The sequence below is a fragment of the Sceloporus occidentalis genome, unplaced genomic scaffold (genome assembly GCF_023333645.1).
Source record: "Sceloporus occidentalis isolate IW3139 unplaced genomic scaffold, rSceOcc1.0.p SCAF_31, whole genome shotgun sequence".
NCBI lineage: Eukaryota > Metazoa > Chordata > Lepidosauria > Squamata > Phrynosomatidae > Sceloporus > Sceloporus occidentalis.
This window is the reverse complement of record NW_028317011.1, coordinates 5,518,566-5,539,599: the sequence shown is the minus strand read 5'-3', so window position 1 is coordinate 5,539,599 and position 21,034 is coordinate 5,518,566. Positions and strand designations below refer to the sequence as shown.

The following is a 21,034-nucleotide window of genomic DNA, read 5'->3' as shown; positions in this document are numbered from 1 at the left end:
CTTAAACCCATTAATGACAATGCACTGTGAGCCCGTATGGGCTTTGTCGTGAAGGGGTTAAATGTAGGTCAAATTGACTGTATGTTATCCCATCAAGGTAAATGGTATAACTAGCCTATTAACTATGTTTACTTGAACCTAATGATGATATACGCTTTCCTTTTATGTTTTTGGAACAGTGATTTAGAAAAGCTACAGTGATACATACAACCAATATTCAAAACATAAAGCCATAGTTATGAAAGTGAGAAGTTGCCTAAATCTATTACGTGCAAGTGAAATTTTTATCACTAATAATAAAAAACAATTATGTTCTCTATGAAAAAGGACAGTTACTGTTAATAAATTAACCCCTTAAAAGCCTTACATCCTAAAAGTGTTCCAAACAACCACTATGACATAATAGCCCATTTTAGTGATTGTTTATCAGCAGGCTATCCTTAAGGTCAAAAAATACCCCAAAGAAATCTGTAGACAACAAGGTTTAAAAATTAAAGTAATAAAAATAGTAATTTATAAAATAAAATAAAAATGTAAGTGTAACATAAGTGTCCAAAGACTTCATAACCCTTTGCTATGAAACAAGCTTTTATATTTTGCAATACGGGTTTATAATTTAGTTAATACATTTTAGCTAAAAAATATTAAAATATACATCAGGAAAATTATGGTTAAAATTGCAAATGAGCTCTTGTTCTTAAGGTGCGATGTCCCGTTGTGGTTCCATACCCACTAGCAGATGGATTTCAGAGCAATGTCAGTTTTATTTTTTATTTTAGTCAAGCACGCAAAGCTGCTGCGCAAAAAAAAATGGAAACAATACAGAATGGCTACTGATGAATATAAGTTCTTGTTCTGCACATGCCTAGTAAAAGCTAGCATGTTTTAATATTTGAATAGGTGGTATGTTATGCAAATATGAACGTTTCATATGGAACTACATAGTAAGAAACAGGTGCCCCTCGGCTTCCGCTCAGTTCAGCATTAGAAATAATATTATTGTTAAAACCATTGTTGCTCTTGATATGTAATGTCACTTTACGATTTATCGGACATCTTAGAAGTAAGGTTAACATATCTTTAATCTTTCCAAAGAACATTTCAAAATATGGGAATAAAAAAGCTAAAGGCAGTCCCATTGTGCTCCTTTTTTAAACTATAATTCACTATCAGTGAATCAATAGCCTTTTGCAGTTCTCTTTTATTAGAGTCAAGTTTCACAATGTACAGCTAGGACAAGAGTGAGGATCGAGGAAATCAATTAGAGCTCCTTGGCAGTGTGCCTTAACACAGAGAACCTGGTATCAGAATTCAAACCATAGCAGCACTGCCATCAACAGAAATCCCTCTAGGATGATTATTATTTGCTTTGCACTAAAATGCATTATATGTGAAAATGTGTCAATGTGCATATCAGAGCAGGAGATGTTACACAGATACAAGTGATGACAGAAAACCAATTGAGGGTCAGAGGTTTAGATGTAATGTAAGCAAGTTTTACTTTACTGAGAGGGTGGTAGATAAATGGAACAGCCCCCCATTACAAGTGGTAGAGGCAGGGGCGTACCTAGAGTATTTGGCACCTGGGGCGGATCCTGTATGTGGCATCCCCCCACACACACACACACTTTAAAACTGCATAGCTTCTACCGTTATATACCGGCGCAGACACTGAAGGTGGTACAGCATAACACTTACTGTTATCATTATATACTTAGGGAGACATTGACCGTGGTACAGCATAACACTTATCACTATATACTGAGGCAGACATTGACGGTTGTACAGCATAACACCTACCACTATATACTGAGGCAGACAATGACGGTGGTACAACATAACACCTATCACTATATACTGAGGCACACATTGACGGTGGTACAGTGTAATCCCTATCACTATACATTGAGCCAGACATTGACAATAGTGCAGCATAACTCCTATCACTATATACTAAGCCAAACATTGATGTGGTGTAGGCCTACCACTTCATTAGTAGTAGGGATGCACCGAAACAAATTCTGGACTGAAACTGAAAATGCAGCATTTACCTGGCCGAAACCGAATATGACCCCCCCACACCATAAAAAAAAATCTAACACTTTTATTTAAAGTAAGTGACACACCAAAATAGGACAAAACAATTAAATAACAATGTTAATATATATATATATATATATATATATATATATATATATATATATATATATATATATATATGATTGTTAACAGCAATCACATTTCTATCATGCCCAGGCATACCCAGATTCCAGGATGTACTCGCAGACTTGGCATGACAGGAGTATGATTGCCCTATCTACCCCTTCTCACTCCCTTTTGTCCTACCTACCCCTTCTCACTCCCTTCTCCCTATCTACCCCCCTCCTAACTATCTACCCTCTCCCCCTTTGAAGTTCACTTAAATTCACATAATTATATAATGAAAAATACATTGGAAATGGTACAGCATAACACCCATCACTCTCACACATATACCAATCCACACACATACCAATCCACACACATACCAATCCACACACATACCAATCCACACACACACCAATCCACACATATACCAATCCACACATATACCAATCCACATATATACCAATCCACACATACTAATCCACACACATACCAATCCACACACATACCAATCCACACACATACCAATCCACACATATACCAATCCACACATACTAATCCATACATATACCAATCCACACATATACCAATCCACACATACCAATCCACACATATACTAATCCACACATACCAATCCACACATATACTAATCCACACATATACCAATCCACTCTCACTCACTGAATGCTTTCCTACCTTTCCTCTTCTCCTTACAGCTTCTTTTCCTCCTCTTCGCTCCTCTTCTTCAGTTCTTCTGTCTTCTTCCGGTTCAGTGGGCGCGGCTTCAGTGTTGTGCGCCGGGATCTGGCAACAAATCCCGGCGCACAGCAGCTGTTGCCGCGTGGATCGCAAGGGAGCGATATCGGAGGTCTTTAAGAGACCTCCGGCTCCCTTGAGTGATTTTAAGCCGGGTTCAAGGGTTGAACCCGGCTTAAAATCACTCAAGGGAGCCGGAGGTCTGTTAAAGACCTCCGATACCGCTCCCTTGCGAGCCTGCTCCTCCAGCGGCGGACATTACTGTCCGTCTCTGGAGGGGTGCCGGCAAGTTGGCACCCCGCTGATGAGCGGCACCCGGTGCGGACCGCCCCCCCGCCCCCCGCTAGGTACGCTACTGGGTAGAGGCTAATACAGTATGGGAATTTAAACATGCATTGGATAGACATAAAGCCATACTGAATCTAAAAAGGTTGAGGACTGATTAAGACCTGAGTCTTACATCAGGAAAAATGGGCAATGTTTCTATGTTCTATGTTAATTGTTCCAGCTAGTCTGTATTTGTAACTGCATTTGTCATATTAATTAGCATGGCTTTATGCACACACCAAGCATGGGTCAGACTGGATGCCTAATAACATAAGTGTGGCCAACAGCTGGGTATGACAAGCCACACCTTTCTTATGCTCACGTAGAGTATGGTTGGGCATATCCAACTGGTGGCCACATACTACACCACTGATCTGCCAATGGAACTGGATGAGTATGGTGCACTGTTGTCCAGCAGACCATCAGGAATTTACCACATGGCCAGTCGAGGCCTGCCCTATGCTTTCTTGAATCCCTTTACCTTACTTGCTATACTACTTTTACTAGTACGGTACATTTTCTGTAAAGTACAATTTTTTCACATTACCCCTCAGTTGTCCATACTCTAACTTTAAATCTTGACCAATGGTTCTGGTACTCATGTTTTTTATTTAATCTCTAGATAACATTCTTGTTTAACATTTTACCATTAAAAGCATTTACATTTTTTTTCCAGTATTTGTAGTATCAAAAATTCAAAGTGTTGTCCTACAGATTCCAGTCATATAGTAGGAAATGATATATTGTTCTTCTTCCAATGCCATGTTCTTGTGTTATAAAAAATTCACTTTATGAGTCTTTAATTGGCCTTCTCCTCTGGCATTTAAATGCTAATTATAATTCAATTTTCCCATGTTGGAGCCTAATAACTCTGGCACCCAGCCTTTATTTAATACAAAGCTTTCCTACAGGTAAAGTATGTGAAATATAAAGCATTTGAATTTGGATTAATATTGCTATTTATCCATGTCAGATTTCATGTCACCAATCAAGATATTCTGCATAACAGATGCCTACAAATGCCTTTGTTCTTACATAAAATGTTAGCTTAATGTCAAAGCCCATTATACAAAGGATGACTCAAGGGACAGTGTTTTGTGCTGTAAATGATCACACTCTGAAAAAGGTGCCACAAGAGGACCCATTTTGAGTCTACTTGATTATTATTTAAATATTACTTATATTTAAGTATCTTGTGAGGTATCTTTCTCCATGGAACTGTAATGGTTAACCATACATTGTATTCACATTTTGTAAGATATCATCAGATTTTAAAATAAGATGGGCATGTGTAGTACTTCATATGATTGACATATCTTCTCTGAATGCACAACCAAGTTTGGTTATTAAAAAAAGGATAATTGCTAACGTACTATTGATTGCAAGCAACCCTTCTTCAGGATTCCTTACATGTCCTAATTTTCATTGATCACCATTATTTATTTGTGAAATTAATGTAATATCCATTTCAATCACATATTTTATCGGATTTCCTTTTGCATAGCAAAAGTTACTGATTACAAACTGAGTTGAGCTCTGTAGCTTTGCACAGGTCTAATAGGCTCAATGAGCTGGATTTCAATGATGGAGAGAAATTTATGAGTAAGTGATTGAATAGTAATCATTTCATAGATAATAGACAGAAAGGAAATAAAACAGTAATACAGTTCATCACAGTTAATGGACCTGGGTCAATGTATGTCTCCTTTTAATTTAATTCTGTTAATGGGAATGTTATTCAAGTACTTTTCATAGGTTTATCTCCAGCAGTAAATGTAGCCCAATACATGATTGGGACAATTCCTAGAATACTGTTTTCATACATATTTGATCAATATTTTATGCCAGCAAATTGCAAGCCATCTTGACACCATAGCCATAAACATGAATTGAACTTACATGTTGTGAAGAACACACCATCCACAGTGTGGATCTCCAGAGTCCAGGCATTCCTTGCAAGTACTGTACTGTCCACATGATTCAACCGGCACCCTGGTAAGCTGTGTAGAATAAAGAGGAAACATGTTGTTCAGGATAGTATATGGATCAAGTATACAACATTCCATGACAAGGTCAAAAAATAAAATGTAGTATTCTGATGAGAAAATAAACAATAACAGTTCTAGAAGATCTTTCTTCACAAGATGCTAGTGCTTTAATACTTATATGACACTTATAGAACTGACGATTGCCTATTTTTTATTCTAGCCCATTGTCTTAATAAATAAATGTAATACTTAATGTTTTTTAAAGAAAGATACTACTGAACATGAACTACAGATAATTATAAGCCCAAGTAAAACATGGTCCTTAATGAATCTCATCAATGTCAAAATTGCATAAAACTTAAAAAACCAATAATGCTGATAATTCCCCTTGTATAGGACTATTAATATTAAACTATATTTTAAACAATTTTATAGTTAAATTTGAGTCCTGTAAATTACAGTGAAGCCCAGCTCTAAAAAATGAATAGTGTTTGATTTGTGTTTATATTTGCATTTTGTATGTGCCCATCCATACAGTATATTATCCTACTTTGTAATGTGCTCCATACAGCACTAGCTTTTAATAACACAGAAAGAGGCAGTTGCCTGGTCGTATATGTTCCATGCTTTACTTTCTGTTCATGTAAAATGGTTGGAGGTATGTAAGGCCATCGAACAAAACTACCAAACAGAGCTTATCTAAGAGACTAACATGCTACCGCATTGCAAAGTCTTAATGAGAGTAGAGACCTTTAATTAAAAAATACATAAATACCACTATGGTTGGGTCTCATATATATAATCAGAATGCCTCTGGACAAACCCCCAAGACATGTCTTTTATAATGCATAATTAAGTAGGTTAGATTAAATGGTTTTTTTTTACATTCAAACCATAGCTAGTTAAATAAACTCATCCGTTTATCATTCTCAACTGTTAACAATATAAATACATTTTGTGTTCAGTTGCCTGATGTATGTGACAATATAAATATTATTCTTCTTCTAGGCAGTGACTTTCTGCAACATTATTGATCACTTGCAGTCTTGTTGCATACTGAATCTGTATAGTGCTCTAGAAGAGCCAAAACAATGACTAGAATACATATTTTTCTTTGAGAGACAAACAAACAAATAAACAGAATATAAAATATTTCTCTCTGGCAATTAGACAGAGACTTCCCTGTACCCTTTCATCCACTTTGTTTATCAGTCTCCAGAAAAATGTCCTCTGAAGTCCACAGAAATGACAAAAGCTGCTAAAACATCTGGGGCCATTAAAAGAAGTAAAAAAAAAAATGGTCAGGCTCATTGGCATTCTACACTCGCCAAAGTACGTTCCCTTACATTTTATTTTTCTGCAACTCTCTGCTAGGATTTATTTATCAAGCCTGCAAATATTCCCATTCTTATGTAGAAAGTAAATTATTTTTGGTTGCTTACATTTTTTGTAGAAGTAGAAATACAGTACAAAAATATTGTTAATGAAGTACATACAGTTCTAGAAACTAGGTATGGTAAAGAAAAAAAATGTAAACAACAAGAATATTTAGTTCAATTTTAACATTTTTGGACTAACCAAACACTTTTCTCTTATGCTGACCCTCATATTGTATTTGAATAAATCCAGAGGGATTAAAGTGGGTATGAATATATTAGCTCTCTGTAGTATTATATTAGCTCTCTGTAGTATTATATATTAAGTAAGTTTAGTTAACACTAAAGATGGTTGTCCTTGAAATAGTCCTGGACACTCCCTGTTGGTTGTAATACGTGACCTCACCAGTATTTATTTATAACTTTATGACACCACAAACTCCAACTGTAGCCTGCCAACCGGTTCCCACACAGTATCGCACCCCTAGACATACAGCACTACCACTAACAGCCTTGAGCAGTTCAAAAAGAAAGCTATGCTGTTTGAAAAGCCCAGCATTTGAAAGCCAAAAGTCGCTTATGTAGGTGTGTGTTTATGGATAAAAATGCTACAAGACTGTTGGAAAAAGAAAATTATTTTTGTCTTGTGGATAAAGTTTTTAGAATCTAGAATGTACATATATAAAATCTATCCAGTTGCTTTAATCCTTTATGTATCTCACCACTTTGTAAAAGTTGTTTTCTATTGATGTTTTTTTTTTAGTGGTCAAGGTCTAGAATCCATGATCGTTATTGGGTTTTAGTCATGGAGTTGAATTTCAAACGACGCATCTTCATCCAATGTTAACAGCAATTAAGGTTTAATTGGGTCACTCAATCATGCCCTGGGTTACTGCAACTAATTCCCTTAGCAACTAAAAGGTGTCAAGCGTTCAAAATGTCGGTTTTCAGGGAAAAAATAACATTAATAATAAATAAATAGCAAGCACGCCAGGTTTGACCGAACAAAGTATTTTTCGGTAGCATTGCACCATACTCCCACTCTACATTCTTTCTAGCAAGAGTTTCTTTCGTTGCTTGTTCTTGGAGTTATGCTAAACTGAACAGCAGGTCTGTTAGCTGGGGAAAACCAGGTTGAACAGCTGCAGTATTCTTTTCACAACTCCTACAAAGCTTGTTTTTTCTTTATCCTGGAAAAAGCTCACGAGAATTTGTAAAGTACAGAAAAATCCCAAAGATGTTATGCTCTGCAAATGGTAGCAAAATAATAATGTGTTTCATGGCACCGAGATTTATTGTTTGAAACTTTCTTACATCAATTTAATTAGTGCAGTTGTCAGATTTCATACCAGGAAAAATATTCTCTGTGTAAAACTGAGCGTAAAAGAAAGAAACATAATCAGAGTGTTCCTTAGATCTTGACATGAATGTAAAGGAGGCCATATTTCACTTGTGCATCATATTCATCATCACTGTGTTAAAATGATATCTTAGCTAAGCGTCCATACAAATGATTTTAATAAAACCATAGAACTTAAGAGATGGCTCTGGAAAAATATGGTGAAATGACTCGCAATGCATAAAGAAAATCTTACTTTACTAAACTGTAATAATATAATTACAAGAAAAAGTCCCAAACAGTAAAAAAGAATAAAAATGTATCACTGATGCAAGTACAGTAGGAGTAGTGAAGCCTTTGAAACATGGCAAAATGAGAAAAAGAAATCATTATTACAGATTAAATGAAAAACCTTCCTCGCTGTTTAATGTTCTACAGAAGTGAAAAAAAGAAACCTTCATGAGAACAAAGAAACGTAGAAGAACATTTTCAGGGATAGGCAAAGTGTTCATACAAGGACACCAGTGTCCGTGGCAAGGTTTGCAAAGGTCATTGCATTGTCCATCACAGACCTCAGTAAATGACCACCATGGGCAATCTTGGTGCCTATCCCTGGACATTATGGGTTTAATGCCTGGAAATGTATACTTTAAAGGTGACCCCTAGCATATTCCTATACAGGAAATATATTTGCAAGTATACAAAAATCAAGTAAAACCTATTACATTGACCATGGAGGTGTGTTTCCACTATTTTGTGGCTCATACTAGTGTTCTTTGTTTTTCAACAAGCTTAAAACACCCTTGTAAGAGTCAGTCTGCAAAGAGGTTAACTAATGCAAATTGAAATTGAAAATCAATTCTTGGTCTCAAGATGTCATAAAAAATACACAACCCTAAAATGATGTATAATATGGCTAAAAGTATGTATACTAGGTTTGGTTAATATGCAACACACATACAGTATGCCAAAGGAACAGTAAACCTGTGTGTCTTGGGAAAAAAGGGAAGTATAATGATGTTATAGGGAGTTGGTAATTGATTTCACAGGTATATTTGCTAGAATTTGGACATGTGGTCCTCCTATCATTAATATCATAGTGGATTTAAATTATTTTCAGGTGTCAGGGCTGCACCATTGATCACAGTGATAGCTCCCCTGAGGAACAAGTCATAGAAGCAGGTGCTCTGCCTGAGGAGGGTAATAGTTTAGATTTACAAGAGGAACTGTTCTACCCTTCATAGCTAAAGTTACAGATTGAAATGAAGGGTTATCCAAGATGAAGATTTTTGAGGCTTTCTTTCTTTTTGTTTTGAACAGTAGGATGTTCGCTGTCACAGTCTTATGGTGACATGTACTCTAAGTGCTGGCACCTACAGAATGTGAAGAAATGAATTTCTGTCCAAGGTACAGATAAGGTCTGCGCTCCTATTGCAATATGTTCTGTTGCACAAAATAATATCATTAGTTAAGCGTCTGACTCTCAGCAAATTGTAGATTGTCAACGCTGTGAGATGATTTTTTCTTTGAATTCAAATAGTGTTTACATTTAATTGGACATGAAACTAAATCCTTAACCAGTCAATTGCACGCAATGTCAAGCTGAAGGTCAAATAACACTGCCTCTTCTTTAATACAGATGCCCCCTTGCTTTGTCACTCTCCCTGTTTTTGGCTGTAAAGATTTCAGTTGCCTATTCCTTCCCCAACATTTTACAGCAAGATAAATGAGCTGTAGTTCAATTAGGTGCAAATTACTGTAAATCAGGTTCTATTCTAAAGTGCCCTTAGACCATTCATATTTTTCTATAACAAGTTTACAACCATCCACGCAAAGGGAAATGGAAGAATCAAAGCATACATGGAATGCACGTACACAAAAAAATGTCCCTGCATCTGTGCAAGCAAAATACTTTGTATACAATAACTTCATACTTTGCATCTATGTTATTATCAAGTTTCCCTGTGCAGCCCAGATTGTTGTCAGTGCTCTAAGACTTTCTCCTATATTGTTATGCTGTTGCCTATTGAATTATCTCTTCCATTATTTTTGCCCTGGTACCTTAAGACTTTCTGGCATTCAATGATCTGACATCACATGATGACCCTGAAGATCAGTGACTTAAGGAAAGGACATATCAGGCTCATTTTTATTATAGACTGAAAGAAACCACAGCTGATGCCACTACAAAATACCCTAAAATTGTGGGATAACAGTTTTAACAGGTTTAAGGAGATGCGGATTAAAAGCTTACTGTCTGCTGAGATTCGACAAGCTTTGTTTTACAATATAATAATAGTAATAAAATAGCTGTACACATTTTCTCTAGTATCAGATAAAAGGTCCTATTCACTATAAGTGGAGATTGCAGAAGAGTGAAACTTGCCCACTCTCTGATTTCACATATCTGCATTATCAATGGCAAACCCCAATAAGCTTCTCTGCAAGAAGGGCTCAACTAGTCCTGCATACTTCACAGCTTTATCAGTGGTGTGAGTTTTAAGAATTCTTCCACATTATCAATGCATTAAACAGCATTGAGCGATACATAAGAGCAACTCTATTGGTCGCCGGCAGGGGCCTCCTCTAGCATCAACCAATTGGTATACTTTGTAAACCATTTTGCTGCCGCCATGTTCGTTTCTTCAGTATTCGGGCTCAACAATGAAAACGCACCCTTCGTGTTCGTTTTGCTGTTCGCCCGAATACGATTGCACAAGTCTAGTAAATATAGTCTATAGATTGATTATTAGATTACATAGATTTAGTCATTTCTGTACTTGACTTTACACTTCATATTTTGCACACATGAAGTTTCACACAATTAAGCGCACAATGAAGAATACGTTGGAGTGGGATGTATAGTGGTTTTGGATAAGAAGATTGAGAAATTCTTGGAAAGTCATAGGCAGACATCCAAATACAAGTCCTTAGCTTAGCTACAGAAGGGCAGAGAGGAATTTGGGAGGGGAATTGCTGCTCCCTCGCATGGAAAACAGGCTTCCGTCCTTTAGCATTGTGACCGCTCCAATTAAGAGAACTCAAAAATGAAACAACATAATGTGACAGTGTCTGGACCACACTGTAAATGTCACTTTTGTAACAACTGTGGGTATGATATGATTACCAATGATAAAAATCCATCCCTATAATTGCTAAATTGTGCCTACATGGTTACTTATTCTAAATTTCCCCCTAATTACATTAATATTTTATAATAATGCCTTCTTTTGTGAAATGAATATTGACAAGTTACAATCTTTTCAGTTATATTTTAACAAAACCTGTAATTCATTGGAGAACAAAATGTATCTTTTAAAATGTAATCTTTTTGAATTTTCTTGGTGGCTTGAAAGACGTTAGGAGACCATTTACTATAACACTGTCTGAGTCTGGAAAAGACTTGTTGGACACTTCAAAGGGTTGGGTATATAAAAAAAGTATTTTAGTACAAGATTTGAAAAGAATTCTCATGACCATGGGAACCATTGGATATGTCGTAAAAGCAGAAGCATTCCAGTGGTTGATTTAACAACGAGACTACTTTTCAAATTTTGTACCAGAATCATTTTTTATATACATTTTTTTGTCATGGATTAATAAGCTATCCACAACTTAAAACCAGGGACATCTGCACTTAAAGATCTGCCACAACAGGAATTTTTTCTTTGCATATGCATCTGCTTTAAATATTACAAATGTTGTTAATGAATTGAGATCATTGGCTTGTTAGTGATTTCTAACCATTTTCCTCCATGATTAAATCAAGACTCACCTTGAGTTGGTGGCCTTCTAACATTTAACATTTAATTCCTTCCTATTTAACATCTAAATTGTGTTAGGTCCATTATAACGAGATCATTTCATGACAAGGTATTAATTCCCTGATTTTATCCCTACTATTTTGTAATAGTTACATTTGCCTTGTGAGCAACAATTACATAGCTCTAAGCTGTATCTGTCTATAGCCTGCTCAATAAGTGTGAAATAATGAATTCACACTATCTGTGTCTTTACTTGAATTCAATTAGAAAGCGATGAACACCTCTTTGATTACCAGCTATTGGGTTTCCAGTGAAAATGAATATGCTACATTTTTCTGAATTACTGCTTACTAAGGAACCAGAACATTGGTCAATGGATGCGTCAGTAGAATTAGGGGATAACATTTTCCTCAAGCAAACATAGCACCTGCCTCTTATTCTGCAACATGGACGTCACTTAGCTTCATTCAGAATATAGCAAGATGTCTAATGATGCCTACATCATGTTACTGTAGGTAATCACAAAAGTAGCCTATATGCCCCCTGTAGATACAGAGTCCACTTCCTTGTGAACAACTCAGATTCATAAATTAATGCTGTTATAGTGAAACACTGGCAGGGCTGTATTGACTCAGGAGGTAGGGGTGAAATTGTCCTGCTTGCGAAAGCGTAGTTGGCAGTTTTGCATTTGCTTGCACAGTGTGCCAATAGCTATAGGGAAAGGCTCTGGGCAAGGCGTGTGAGAGAGTGTGGTGTGAGAGATGGAGTGGGGTATGATAGAGTTTGTGTTAGTGTAAGTGGGGGTCCACTCAGCTGTACCTCAGGCAAGAAGATGTCAGCTCTCCCCTGAACACTGAGATCTTTAAGCTAAAGTTATACTAATATCATTCAGAAATACGCACACAAAGCCGATTCCACATAGTTTTAACTCGGTATCTTTACATGTTCTGTCAGCGGAAATAATGACTGTTTAATAGACTTTGATACAGAGGGTATTCAAATTGACTTTTTAATAATTAAAAACATACTTGGTTTTATTTGATTAAACACATTTATTAAAGCTGTAATTTTTTTTCTGACTGGAAAGTAATTTGTTTATATTTGCATCAAGTGCAATAATCAGAATTAGATTAGACTCCCTTATATATGCAACTCTTATGACACGCAGTCACTCAAAGACAAACTCTTTTGTTAAGGATGCTTGCTGAGCTGTAATAAATAGTAATGATAAGTACGATCATCTTTCCTTTTTTTGTGCTTAATAGTACATCTGACATGTAGGTTAATTATGCCAGTTTAGAATTACAATAAAAACCCTGAGCACTCATTTCTCCTAATCAAATTCTTACACACTTTTCATTGTTACATGTGTAAATGTGATCAGATCATTTTACTACATATGGAATTACGTCGATACATAGTTTGACACACAAAGCATGAATAGCCATTAATAAGACATCAGAACATGTTACATATTTAAAAAAAAACAATGATATCCTCTTTACTGTCAAACCAAGGTTGCAGAGCACAAGTTTGAAGTTTAGATATGTCGGTAAAATTGGCTGTTAGCGGAATTTGGAAACTTATATCTATATATATTCATCTTTATTTACGGAACTAATTTGTCACATAGGTACAAGTTGACACGATGTGTTAAACATTTAATTTTTATTCCCCTAAATTATGAAGAAGAAAAAAAAATGTCCGTAAAATAGTTATATATTTTCTTACATATTGTCAGGAGGAATAATTATCATTGGCCTGCAAACCTGCTTCAAATTTTGAATGTACTAGATTTGTGTTTTTATTTCAAATAATAATATTGGTTATCCTAACTAGAATTATGGATGAAAATAAATGATATCAATAGATCCATAACACCTCGCTTCAGGATTGCTGATGTATCCTGCACAGCAGAGGAGTCTTGGATGACATCGGTCTATCAAACCCTAGCACTCCAACTGCAGTATACATTAATAACTAGAGAAGACACAAGCCTGCCCACTCTGCACAACACACCCAACAGCAAAAGCTGCTATCTAACATGAAAAGACAGTCTAACACACCCAGATCCATCATCTTGAGCTAAGATTTATCGCCTTGTAACTACCCTGAAAGCTCTTGATCTCCAGTTTGGCCTAAAAGTACCTTGGAGATAAACAATTTTAGATTGTTATTTAAAATGGTGTAATGCTGGAAGAGCTGTCAGCTGTGATTTATTCCCTTTAAACCCTCTAATAAAGACTGGCTTCTCTCACACAGGGTTGATATTACAATCCAGTAAATGATACAGATGTTGTTTTTATTACGATCACAGGATTGCTAAACTGATTTTGGCCATGAATGTGTATGAGGCAACCCATATACAGCTATTATAGATAGAATTTATTGCGCAGATCCATAACGCAATCTCTGGCCTCGGTTCAGTTTGCCTGAGAACACAGTAACCCTGTCTTCTCCAGAGAAGCAGCATCTTGCATTGAAGTGACCAATGCAAAACACAGAGTTAAAGGGACAGTCCAGTGCCACATGCAGCCCCACAACCAAGAGTGAATATTATATATATATATGTTTTTGTTTGTTTTTTAGCTGAAAGGAAGGAAACTCACATCCGCCATCTTTTGTTCTGTTTTAATGCCAGTTTTTGATCCTTGAATCGTCCAGTAACTGTCAGGAAAAAACTCCCACTGAAATCAATAGACGTGCTTTCTGCATATGCAAAAAAGGGGTCTTGTTAGACCCACTGGAACTCTCATACAAGCCGGTACTAGAGTCAGCTAAAGGTGAGTATAGCACATGCGTAAGCTGGAATACATGTGTTTTGCCAAAAGCATCTCATGCAACCAAGACATTGGGAATGGGGGGGGCGCAAGTGCATTGAAGGGGGTTCTGAAGGGGTGTTAATTTAAAGGGGGCATTCATTCCACTATAATATGCATTAATATATCAACTATACATGCCATGAATGGGTCGCAAAGTCTTGCGCAACACCACCTAACATTGCCTCTTGTTAAAGACCTGAGCTACCTAAGTTCAGAGTGAAGAGTAATAATACACCTGCATAGTGACGATACTGAAAAGTAGGTGATGGTAAACAAAATATAAAATCAGAAAAGATAGAATATATTCACTGCTGCTTTTTCAAAATAGTAAAATTGTGAATTACACCTCAACTAACAAAACAAAATGTTTTACTAAAAAGCAACTTCAGAGATTGAAATTTAACCCCTTAAATGTCCAAAATGTTATGTTGCATCTTGTCTGCCCCCCCGCACTTAATAAAAGAAAATACTCAAAGCTTCTCTTTATTGCTTTGTTAGCTATTTCCACTACACCAACCTCACTCCTCACAGCATCCAATTTTTACTAGAGAAAGGAGGACGCCATTCATCATTTTTCTTCTCTATCTCTCGGCTCTAACTGGTGGATGATCAAAAAATCAATAAAGCCCGCTTCAAGATTTTATTGATTTCAAGGTTTTATTCTGGGCAAGCAATACTTTCATGGCAAGTGGTCAATTTCCAGGTTTTCATCAGTTCCGTCACTGTTAGGAACATTTTACAGTCTCAGTCTGGACAAATTACCAAACAGAAAGGAATGGAAATATAATTGAAGTGCTTCTCAAACTTTCAAGCAGAATCTTAAGGTCTTATGGAGTTTTAAGGGTCTCTTACATGAAACAAAAATGAAATTAAATGGCGTAGATTAAAAAAAGACCTGGAAAAATGAACAAATCCATTCCAATTGTATCTCTTATACTTCTGTAGTATTGCATTTAACCTACTTGTCCTTTAGGTATGATATTGATAAAAACTCTCAACAATACAATAAATGCACTTCATCTATAATATTTTGCTTTCTCAATTAAAAGAATAATTTATTTGTCTTTATTTAAAGGCAAAGATAATATTGCCTCTCCCTCTTTGAAAGTTAATATTTGCAATGGTGGCTCAGCAGCTTTTTATTTTTCTACATTGAAACACCAAACAGTTAATCCATGTATTTTTTAAATGTATTTTTTAGCTCCACAATCCACATTTTTCTGGGGTTTTTTTGTTAAATCCTCAGGCGTAGGAGGTTTCCAGTAATGTGAACCACTTACAATACTCACAATATATCTTATATACAATATAATATAATAATTGTATCTAATAATATTGTATAACAATAATAATATACAATTTGTTTGGTTACAGATCAGTAAAGAAAGCATAAAAGTGAATGTAATGAGTGCAGTACTAGCAAAGATAGTTACTAATATTTGCAGTTGTAAACATGTTCAATTAAATGTATGTATTTTACAGGGGTCTTGCTTTGGAGTTTTCTAGAACAATGCATTTGATAAAATAGTTACAAAAACAGAAGCTAATTTTATGCCATTTCATCTCGGCTGAAAAGTATTATGTTTGCACAAGAGCACTAGATTTATAGCAATATTATGAACCATTAAATTTAGGGCTAGTTATTTGAAATAAAGAACTAATCTATTACTGTTTGGACTGCCAAGCGCTCCTATTTTCAATATGAGTTGAGCTGGATAACATAATGAACAGTTATTGATATCATTTTGATGTGCAGGGTTTCTCATTCCGTGGTATGTGTACAATCAGGGTTTGCATAAGGAGCAGAGAGTACATCAATAACTGTTTAATTTCAGTCTTTAATAATACCTGGATATCAATGAAAGCAAACTTGAAATTCTGAAGAATGAGTGGTCCTCTTATGTGCACTTTACAATTCTGGAATCATATTTATATTGCACAAAAAAACTGCAGCACCTATATAACAAATTAAATCAAAGAGAAAAGAAAGTAGAAGGTCCTGTTGGGCAAATATAAGGGAAGGGAGAGCATGAAAATTCCCCATATGGAGGGACTGGCTTGCTTGGAGGGCAAGAGGACAATTGTCCCCCAGCCCAGTCCAAATCGCTTGTTTTTGGGCCAGCATAATCCAGGCAGTGGGAGATTTGTGGGTATTGAGTGACACAATATTGAGTTACGATGCTGAAGTTGCGCTAAATGCCAACAAAGCTGACAACAGGCACCACACAAGGTAAGCTAATGTATGTATGTGAGTGATTGTGTGTGAGTATGTGTGTTAAATTGGGAATGGAGGGTGAGTGTGTGTAGCTAGATTACAATAGAGCAAGTGTATATCCACAATAGGGGCGGGGGCCAGTGTCACTTGATGCACTTGCCAAGACAGTCTGTCAGTTAAGGCTGGCCTTTTAGATTTTTTCTGAGTCAATCCTAGCCTAGGAAAGCAGTATGTAAGACGAAGTATAGACATTTTTTATTTTAAGAGTCTAGGATTCCAAATGCAAAAAACAAACATTGAATATTATTATTGATACTAAACACTGAAATGTCTATTTTTAATCTTCTAAACCCCATTCTTCAAAATGAACGGGCATTAAAAACATAGTGCTGCTGATGGGGGGAGGGGTTTGCTAGGGTATGAGAGGTAAACATTAAAGGGGAAGAAAAAAATAAAAAAATAGTGTTTAACATGAATCAATTATCTGTCCTAAAGTATACAATCCCCCATTACAAAGGCTGCTTGAACTAATTAACAACTTCACAACCGGGAAGAGATAACTTAGTGGACAGTATGTTAATATACCGTGTCTTCTATACACATTATGAGTACATATATTGGTTGCTTTGGTCTGTAAATTCCATTCCAATTGGTTTACTGTACAGTAAAATGTAGGATTTGAAAAAAAGTAATGGTTCTGTTTTAATATAAAAATGTACCTTTTTTAAGTAAACTGCAGTACTCTAAGAAAGTAGTCATGCAAGCCTATAAAAGCTGGTATGAAGATGAGTAGCAGGTATATGGAATTATTAGGTACCATCCATTCTTCCTTATTTTAGTGTCTTCGGCCAGATAGAGATGTTGTTTAATGGTACAAACAGCAATGTTTTTAAAACTGTTGTCTAGTTCCAAGAGGAATGGACTTGTTGGCTCATCTGTGGAGGTTATGTATAATTTAATGCCCAGCAAGATATATTCCCATAAAGAATAAATAGCAACATGTATCGATAACAAAATCCTTAGTTTACTCTGCGGTAAAGGACTTTTTGTGTTAAGTGCAACTACTAATGAGGATGCAGCAGGCAGCACATGACCAAATAGATTGTTAAAAGCCACAAAGTTCAAGCACTCAATAACCTGATGACTTTTAAGTCTAGCAGAGACCCTTCCCTGCTCTGTAACAATTATCCTCATCAGAACTTGCTTCTGTTTCCCCCAGGTACAATAGAACACAACAGAACAAAGCCAGGAATAGCTCAACCTGCTCCATGTAGTCTGGAGCCAGACGATTGTCCTAATAATGCCACTCTAGTTAATGTGTATCCTGATTCACTTATTGCTTTCTCTCTACGTATACATGCATGAATCACCTCTCTGAAAGTGTATTTAAATAGACAATGCAATAAATTGTCCCTGATGCTTTTGCAGTTTCTTTGAATACAGCGCACGACTAGCAATAACAAAAGAAACATTGCTCCTTCATCTAACCTGTAGGAAGCGTGCAGTTTTTCCTTTCTATTGTGCGACTGTGACAATAGAGAGTGCGTGCAACTAATGATATCACATTCATGGGCATATGGCTTATTGTTTTTCTATGTGTGGCTTCTTTTCTATTAAATAGCATTAAGAAAAAATCAATAAAAAAAATCATACTAATGGAGTTGTGTTTACTACCCCTCAGTAGCTTACTAGGTTAAATCGCAATCAACAAAAATACTGCATACAGTATTGTGTTTATGGTGGCAGTTCAGTTATTTATAAACAGCATATTGCAAGCGGGACACTGTTCTAGCGATATGTTCCAGGGATGTGTCTGCAAGATAGGAAAGTGGCCTACTTAGACTATTTCCGGAAACGCGTTTTTCCTCCTGTTAACACACTTTAGAGAATAATGAAACTAGGTATATGGCGTGTGTAACAGAGCAAAACACGAAGCCACGAGGACACATTTAGTGAGATTTCCCTAGGATAAAGATCAGAACGGCCCTGTATAATCGAATTGGGGAGATGTCTTCAAACTACTTATTATGTATTACGCAAGGCTTGTAGAAGAAATCTCGCCAAGAATGACCAAGTATATTGGATAGTTGCATCATAAATGTATTGAATCTCGCTTATAACTCACAATTTAGTTAATAAAATCCAACAGGTCTTAACTGAGAGGACACATACCCGATTAAATTTAATGACCTTGTCTTAAAATCTGCCAACAATGCATTACTGCAACATAATACTGGGTAAAATGTAAGCTGTATGGATCAGGGACTCGGGTATGCAGTAAGCCCCATAAAAATGTAAATTGTTAAATACGTTATACAACGCAACGTATTTTGTTTGAAAGCAAATATAATCTATATATTTTTGCTAAATTTATTCTGGTATAATCCGTAGCAACAAAGTTTCAGGAGGGATGTAAATAACCATTCAATTAAACCAAGTAACCAGTTCCTTATATGCTACAAAGTGCTTATGTGCTATTTGTTTTAGAATTCCTTCCTACATTCTGATATATACGGAGTCCAAAAACAACGACTATATATATTCACTCTTGCATTTCTCAGAGTTATCACAAAAACCGGTCAGGACATTGAAGGAGCTGTCCTGAAGGAGTAGTGCTGAAAAATGTGTATTCGTAATGTACCTTTATTGCAGTGACCTAAACTGCATTTACATTTTTAACTTGGCTCTTTTTTCATAAACGTTAACCATTGCAGAAACATAAAAATATTCTGTTAATGATCTAAAAGAAAAAAAAAGTACATACCAAAGGCAAAATGAGCACTACAGATAGTTTAACTATCGTGGAAAAATGTGAACAATTTTAAGTGATCAAAAGCTTAGATTGTCAATTAATAACACATATTAATTCAGCAGACAGGGTAATAGGCTTATAAGTAGCAGACGGTTCCAAAAGTGACTTCATTTCTGCTGTCATTATCCACACCCATTGTCCTAGCCATTACATGAAGGAGCTCTCCCATTAATTAAGATTCCATGCCCTTACCTCGCAGCATGTTCATAAAAATGAAAAAGGCCCCATCTGCAATCAATACGCATTAGCATATTCCACTAAACGGATCTGAAACTCTGCCGCTTAATTATTAGATTTTGGTTCTATACGATTAATCAAGCATATCTTATCACACCATGCCCCTCTGATAAAATAAATCAAACCCCGCAGGACCCTCTAAAATGGCTCTCGAAGGGCACATAAAAAAGGTGAGGAGGGGAATTTTCTGCTGAGCCCCGGGATTTTCTCATACTAAAACTCATGACGTGATAATTGTCTACAGGAAAAGACTACAAACATCTGAGAAATGAGGAGGCATTGGGTGTATTTATCAAACTCTGACAGCAGCGAACAGGAGAGCTATCACTGCAAAAAATACCAGACCCCATTAAAGCGCTGAAATACAATTTGTTAGATAAGGCACTCGTTTACTATTAGTAATTAAAAAGAGTAACATGGTCTGGTATGGGGTTAAATAGCCATAACATTTCATTTTAATTGGACTCTTACACAGATTGGGGCTAACTTCAGAAGAGGAGAATAAAAAGAGTCCCATTACAAGAAACTTTAACCCTTTATTAACCCCTTAAGGACAATGGGCGGTCCAAAAACCCATTGAAAACAATGTATTTTGAGCCCGTACATGAACGGGCTTTGTCATTAAGGGGTTAATAAGAGGATGCACCTTAAAGGAGAATTTGCAATGTGATTGCACATGTGATAAAAGTAGCTTCTATCCATATGTACTGTATGTCTGCATCCTAATTTTAATGCATAAAAGGGGAAAGGTGGGGAGATCTAAGATTCCTGTCAACCTCCTGTTCACAATGTGATAACTAGAGGTAGGTAAGCCAGTTTGGATTGTTAAACTTCACCTGAGCTGCCTGCAACATAATAAAAGTCTTTGCAAAGATTTCCGATGATATCAATCTTAAAAAAAAGGAGGAATCTGAGCCAATTTATAGTTGTGCACTCTTGTCAGGATGGATTTTGAGTTTAAGCCCACCACAAACAATTGCCTGCTCATCTACCTATACGTAAAATGACCTCGCTTAGAGGTATTAAGTAATACGAGCCTCAAGTAGGCTATGCCATATTCTGGAGTAACTTAACACTTAAATGTTGGGATTTTTCCACTTTTCCCCCACAATACACCAATTATTTTCATAATATTCTTCTTCTTGACAATGTCAGTCACACAAGAATGTAAATTCTTGGTTTTATATGCTAGTGCTGGTACAGAGATATTAACCTAGATAGTCTTTTGTTTAAATTATTGAGTGTTTCTTAAA

The 21,034-nt window shown here is 36.1% G+C and overlaps 1 protein-coding gene across 1 annotated transcript in view; it reads right to left on the bottom strand.

Annotated features, from left to right (window-relative positions):
- LOC149298764 (plexin-A4-like) overlaps positions 1-21,034 on the bottom strand; it is a 286,899-nt gene that overhangs the window by 120,450 nt on the left and 145,415 nt on the right. The window contains exon 4 of the mRNA XM_089487082.1: positions 5,128-5,228. Within this exon, the coding sequence (XP_089343208.1) occupies positions 5,128-5,228 (101 nt within the window). The remainder of the gene's footprint in view (positions 1-5,127; positions 5,229-21,034) is intronic.